We start from the raw sequence: 6769 nt of genomic DNA, 5'->3' as shown, positions 1-6769 counted from the left end.
TTGTTGCTAATAAATTAACTTACAGGTTTCTAAAGTAGGACATTAAATATTCAAAAAAATTAAAATATATATATATATATATATATATATATATATATATATAAAAAATAAGTACAATTTTATTTATAGATCATTTGAAAGCTATTAAGCTATTACAATGTTGACAAGAACTCTTGCTTATCTAAATTGTCTATTGTTGTGTCTTTAAAATTTAGGTGAGTTATCTTGCATTCCAACCAAATGGTTGTGAGCACAAATTAGTCAACATAAACACAATCCTTGCTCAATGAAAAAATCTTGAATTCCGTCGCATGAAAATGTATTGAATTCATGATTAACATATCTCAAATGAAAATGAAAAATGAAAAAAGGACATTGTTTGAATTCACCTGTCCACGAAATTTATAGTGGATATTAGAAGTTTTCAATCAATAGGAGCATTACATGCCGTAATCAAATTGTTGAATAATGAATAACAAATGCTGTTAATTCACAATCACAAAACTTGTCTACACATATGCAAAGCTTGTGTTTGTAAAGCATGGAAATGTTTTACACAGAAATTGCATTTAATATCTGCCTGGGTCATGAGCTGATACGTATAAGTTAAATTCCATTCTTTGTGAAAGCGTCTATTTGAATGTAAATCAACTATCTCGCTCTCGTGAGGTTCTTTAATATATCCAAATGGTCATGCCACATGTCAAAGACCGCGGTAAAGTCTAACAATAAGACTCTCCAATCGATGGTCAAAATTGGCAATGCACATGTGTCATGGCTCTAGACACCCCCGTCATCATATGGCCATACAGTATTGGTTCACAAATAGGAAAATGCTGCATTTCCACTCAGACGGAAACATGTTCCAGTATGAGCTAATAATGGCAAACCCACCGGACGATTCCCTTACGATTTATATTTGAAGTGAAGAATCTAAAGTCTGCAGCTGTTCGTTGACAACCATACGGACCAATTGTCATAGTTCCCTAGGATTTTGAAAGTGGATTGTGACGTCTTCGAAGCTTCATGCGGATGGTCCGAACAAGCCAGCAGCCGAAGTAAACTCCAGGTCATCTCAAAAGGCTGTCAACGTTGAAAGAAACCAACAGGCGCCTGGAAAAGGAACAAAAGCCGCAAGAAAAAAGTCGCCAAGACTGCACTGTTCCTGTCGAAGTCCTACATCATTCAACGCTCTTCCCTGGCTTGTGGGCCACCACATTCACTCTGCACACTCCCCTCATCTAGAAAGCGATGCTGAATGAAGCTGCACAACAGAGAACTTCTCTGTGCACTCAACGCATTCAGGAAGTGTAGCAGATAGAGCAACAAACTTGTGAGCTAACAGATTCAGAGCGAGACGTCTGCTCAACTCGGGCCACCTTCTCGCCGGCACATTGTGCGTTGCATATAAGCCCCCTGATTTTGGCAGGTTAAGAGATCCTAGGCAGTGGCTGCAGGGCCAGTTCACCGGAACAAATTGAACGCTCATTGTCCGGCCGCTTCGAGACAACCCCGAGTGAGCAGCTCGGACTCAACATCCATTCCGAACCCAAACGTGCCCATGGCACCAAGCGGAGAAGTCGACGTTCAGGGTGCTGCCACAAGGAGCGCGCTTCCCAGAGGCCAGCCTCGCGCTGAGGGACCAGCATGTGTGTTGGGCGTCGGCACTGCGGTGCCTCCCGCGGAGTTCCTGCAGAGCGAGTACCCCGACTTCTTCTTCAACATCACCAACTGCGGCGAGAAGGACGCCCTGAAGGCCAAATTCAAGCGCATCTGTAAGTCCACCTCCACCGTGTGACTCTCTTCGCGGCTCGTGATGTGCTCACTGTTCCCTGTGGGCCGGCCCTCACCCCCAGCCGCGCTCGACGACGTGCTCATTGCACGGGCTGCGCGGCGCGAGCGCATTAGAATTGCGACTTGTGATTTGTTGCGGGCGTCGAGATGGGAATGCGGCGGTCGCGATGTTCCTGAAATTGGGTCGATTCCGGCCCCTTACGACGGCAGCTGACGCTTGGCCATGAATGTCGATGCAGGTGACAAGTCGGGGATCCGCAAGCGCCACATGTTCCTCACGGAGGAGGTGCTCAAGGCCAACCCCGGCATCTGCACGTACATGGAGCCCTCCCTGAACGTCCGCCACGACATCGTCGTCGTCCAGGTCCCCAAGCTCGCCGCGGAGGCAGCCCAGAGGGCCATCAAGGAGTGGGGCGGCCGCAAGTCTGACATCACCCACATCGTGTTCGCCACCACCAGCGGCGTGAACATGCCCGGAGCCGACCACGCCCTGGCCAAGCTGCTGGGCCTGAAGCCCACGGTGAAGCGGGTCATGATGTACCAGACCGGGTGCTTTGGCGGTGCTTCCGTGCTCAGGGTGGCCAAGGATCTGGCGGAGAACAACAAGGGCGCCAGGGTGTTGGCGGTGGCCAGCGAGGTCACGGCCGTCACATACCGCGCACCCAGCGAGAACCACTTGGACGGCTTGGTGGGCTCGGCCCTGTTCGGCGATGGCGCCGGAGTGTACGTGGTGGGATCCGATCCCAAGCCGGAGGTGGAGAAAGCACTGTTCGAGGTGCACTGGGCGGGCGAGACGATCTTGCCAGAGAGTGATGGAGCCATTGATGGGCATCTGACGGAGGCGGGGCTCATCTTCCACCTCATGAAGGACGTGCCAGGGCTGATCTCCAAGAACATCGAGAAGTTCTTGAACGAGGCCAGGAAGTGCGTCGGTTCGCCCGATTGGAACGAGATGTTCTGGGCGGTGCACCCGGGAGGCCCGGCCATTCTGGACCAGGTGGAGGCGAAGCTGAAGCTGACCAAGGACAAGATGCAGGGGAGCAGGGACATACTGTCGGAGTACGGCAACATGTCGTCGGCGTCGGTGTTGTTCGTGCTGGATCAGATTCGCCAGAGGTCGGTCAAGATGGGGGCGTCGACGCTGGGAGAGGGCAGCGAGTTTGGCTTCTTCATTGGATTCGGTCCGGGGCTCACCCTGGAAGTGCTGGTCCTCCGGGCCGCGGCCACCGTTTGAGCGGCGTCCTAATGGCGTTGTTCGACCGTGGTGACTATTTGGAAGGTCATTTGTCATTGTACCCTCCGAATCGAGGTCTAGAGAGCGCCCCTTGGTACATTATTCTGATTAGAAGCTACCTTGACCGTTTCGTAGTTGATTTTTTGCATCAGGGCTTTCTCTGTCATTTCAGTGAAGTTAAGCCGCAGATATCCATTCCATCCATTCAAATCACGCTACTCCGAAGAAATTATAGATAGTGTAAACTGTATCATAATTCAATACCCTGTCACGAGTTAAAGTTACAATTTTTTTTGTCATGTCCCCGAATTCTTGGAGGAGGATTGTTCCAAATGGATTTTACACTGCACTGAAATTTGCAGTTTTGGGGAGTATTGTTGGAGTTGAGAAGTGAATGCATCATGCCCGCGTCTAGTGAGAAGAAGCACACGTTGATTGCAATGTAATTGACGCTCCGCCGCAGCAATACTTGTTGTGCCCTACATTTGCAACAACACAAAATGCTTACCAACTGTGCGCATTTGCGTTGCATTGTAGATACACAAAGCTCCCAGTAATAGAGTTAGCTACACTAATTCAAATTTTGCTTGTGACCATGAGCTCAATAAGTGCTTTAATAATAACTACATGTGAATTGAAAAGTCAAATGACTCAGCACACAGTGGCCTGCTGAGGAATGAATTTCTAGTACATACTGCAATGAGCGGAATGCAAGATTTGGTTGGGACATTTGGATTCTGTCTGATTTGTTGGAGATGGAATGTAATCCGCAATCATTCCTCCCCTCTGAAGATATGTGTGCAATAGTATATCATTTGGACAGGAGTAGAATCTCATTTTCCAGGCGCAAAGCGTACCTGATTTACTCTACGTTTTCTTGCGCCTAATGCAGAAAAGACACACTGCGGTTGCTAGCACTGCGACTCTCATAATCCGAAACTATGTACACCAATCAAGAATCTATACATCTACAGTCAAGACCGTCTGACACGTCCATTTTGCAAGGATGAAGAGCATATCAGTTCTGATATTCTTCCTGACTAATCCTTTCGATCCCGAATTCGAACTACACAGGTTCTTCCTTTCAAAATGCACACTGTTTACGCTGTGCACTGCCCGTTTCGAGCGATTCCTGTGTTCCTTGTTCTACCTTCTTGCATACACCACGACGGTCCATATACAAAAATTATCCCCACATCCCTTCCGCATTCATCTCCCTCCACTCCCATGGTACACAGTCGGTCTCTAGTCCCTTGCCCCGCTCCGACAAGCTTTACGCAACCCATTCAACGCCCACACATTCGTTTTCTCCACAGCAGCGTCCCGTTCCAGGAACTGCGTATTCCCGTCCTACTTCGACACCAAAGTGAACCGATGAGAATTGTGTGAGAGCCCGCTGTGTGCCTCACCCTCATATATGCTGATTGAGCTCTGCCATCCACGCAAACTACCTCTCGACGCCAATTCAATCACATGTCACGGCTTGCCAGATATGGATAATCCACCAGTCAACTCCAGTCACAAACAATCCCCGCCAACTTTATCCCCCCACCGTGCGCAGCGCATGGGCGCCTCGCTATGCTCCTAGAGATCAAACAAATTCCCCCGCACCCACCCTCACATTCACAGTTTCGGCTCTCACCGTCTTTCACTCCACGAAACCACTCCCCATCACATCGATCCCGCAAGACATGGCGCTACTTCCCATACCGGCCGAAACCAACACACACCCGTCTGCGTACGGAACCGTTCCATGCCCACATCCACACCCGCCTCCCCGTCCCTCCGCCCAGTTGCAATTCCCAATTACAATAACACATCCACAATTTACTCATTCACACTCTCCCAATGTACAACTGTGCGAACGCCGCCAACCCGACTGGTGGCTCCGTCTAGGTGACAGACTCTCGCAGCTCACAGAAAATTAAATCGGCTCTACCGCGCCATCCTAGTTCCCGGGGGTGAAGTTGGTGGCGTACGCCCATGCGTTGTTGGCCACCGGGTCGGCCAAGTGGTCGTTCAAGTTCTCCAATGGCCCCTTTCCGGTCACGATCGCCTGCACGAAGAACCCGAACATCGAGAACATCGCCAATCGCCCGTTCTTGATCTCCTTCACCTTCAGCTCCGCGAAGGTGTCGGGGTCGTCAGCCAAACCCAAGGGGTCGAACGACCCTCCCGGGTAGATGGGGTCTGTCACCTCGCCCAGGGGTCCTCCCGCAACACGGTAGCCCTCCACGGCTCCCATCAGCACCACCTGGCATGCCCAGATCGCCAAAATGCTCTGGGCGTGCACCAGGCTCGGGTTGCCCAGGTAGTCCAACCCGCCCTCGCTGAAAATCTGCGCTCCGGCCTTGAACCACACCGCCTCGCCGAACTTCACGCCGCTCTTCGCCAACAGCTCCGGGGTCAGGCACCCCAAAGCCCCCAGCATGGCCCACCGGGCGTGGATCACCTCCAGCTCCCTGTTGCGGGCGAACGTCTCCGGGTCGGACGACAGTCCGGCGGTGTCCCACCCGTAGTCTCCAGCGAACTCGCCGGTCAGGTACGACGGAGTCTCGCCGGAGAAGGGGCCCAAGAACTTGGGTCGGTCAGCTCCGTACCTGAGCAACAGTCCGACGTTCGGCTTAGGCATACGTTCCTCTCTATCCCTCACCAATGTCACCTCAGCAATGCACACCCTCGCCATAGCAGCTCTGACCCCAACATTTGTCACACTTCCAATGCCCCACCGCCGATGCCAACCTCCATCTCTCACCTCTCACCTCTCAAGCTGCTCCGCGCGTGGACAACCAAACCGACCACACGCCCCGGCCGGATGCCATTCCGATTTCCAAATTCAAGGCCTCCACTGCTTCATGGCCTCCGCCCCACAATCCCCAATCCCCAATCCACAACACACTCCGCTCAACCCCAATCCCCAACACACTCCGCTCAACCCCAATCCCAATCGCGCTCCCAACACAACCATCAAGCACTCAAAACTGTCATCCCAGAGTTCGTCAAGTGGGGACCATACCAGATGCTGTCGCTGCCAGCGGACTTGCTCACGGTCCGCCGCATCGTGACGCGGGCCTCCACATTGCCCACCTTGCGGGACAGCTCGTTCACGGGCTTGAGCACACCCTGCCCAGCCAAGGCTGTCGAGTGCATCGCGGTAGCTCCTGCCATGTCTGCACACACGTTCCCGAACGGAGGATCTCCAACAGAATGGAGTGAAGCGATGAAGTGGCGATACCGGGCCGACTGTGCACGGACGACCCAGCTCGGAGGAGGGCCTTATAGCGACTTCGCCCAGCGCAAAATCATGCTCGGGGCACTTCTACGGTCACCGGATTGGATAAGCCGAGATATCTCCACTGAGATAGCGAGATGGAATTCCCATCGAGCTGACCGCTGCTGGCCGCTGCTGCCAACCACGGAAACGGATTCCGCTGCCTCCAAAACCAGATGAATGTCACATTCCTCTGGCACCACTGTGGTCGTCATGGCCCATCTCGTGGTCAGCGGGCTGCACTGTTGGAAGCCCACGCAGCACCCAGTTGCAACAGAGTAAAAAGCCATGCTCATGACATCCTGTGGCTGGGAAGGGCAACTAAACCTATTTTAGAGGGGTAAATGTCACACCTACGTGACATGTTGCATTCTGCGCACAGAACTAGTGTCAAGAGTATGTGTATAAATGTATATGTATGCTCACAACCAACATGGCATTTGCACAAACCATTCACACAAACACAAATG

At 51.9% G+C, this 6769-nt stretch overlaps 2 protein-coding genes across 2 annotated transcripts; one reads left to right on the top strand and one right to left on the bottom strand.

Annotated features, from left to right (window-relative positions):
* The first annotated feature begins 1285 nt into the window (after window positions 1-1285).
* LOC112296040 (naringenin-chalcone synthase) lies at window positions 1286-3327 on the top strand. Its single transcript, XM_024548129.3, has 2 exons — window positions 1286-1775; window positions 2034-3327. Exons 1-2 carry the CDS (start codon window positions 1562-1564, stop codon window positions 3026-3028), a joined length of 1209 nt encoding a protein of 402 aa, XP_024403897.1. The 5' UTR covers window positions 1286-1561; the 3' UTR covers window positions 3029-3327.
* A 1507-nt stretch (window positions 3328-4834) lies between these two features.
* Window positions 4835-6268, bottom strand: LOC112296043 (chlorophyll a-b binding protein, chloroplastic). The gene is made up of 2 exons (XM_024548143.3): window positions 6045-6268; window positions 4835-5628 (listed from the first exon to the last, which is right to left on the bottom strand). Exons 1-2 carry the CDS (start codon window positions 6194-6196, stop codon window positions 4977-4979), a joined length of 804 nt encoding a protein of 267 aa, XP_024403911.1. The 5' UTR covers window positions 6197-6268; the 3' UTR covers window positions 4835-4976.
* Between the last annotated feature and the right edge of the window lie 501 nt (window positions 6269-6769).

The sequence above is a fragment of the Physcomitrium patens genome, chromosome 2, assembly GCF_059467195.1.
Source record: "Physcomitrium patens ecotype Gransden chromosome 2, ASM5946719v1, whole genome shotgun sequence".
Taxonomy (NCBI): domain Eukaryota; kingdom Viridiplantae; phylum Streptophyta; class Bryopsida; order Funariales; family Funariaceae; genus Physcomitrium; species Physcomitrium patens.
This window is presented reverse-complemented; position numbering and strand designations above follow the sequence as displayed.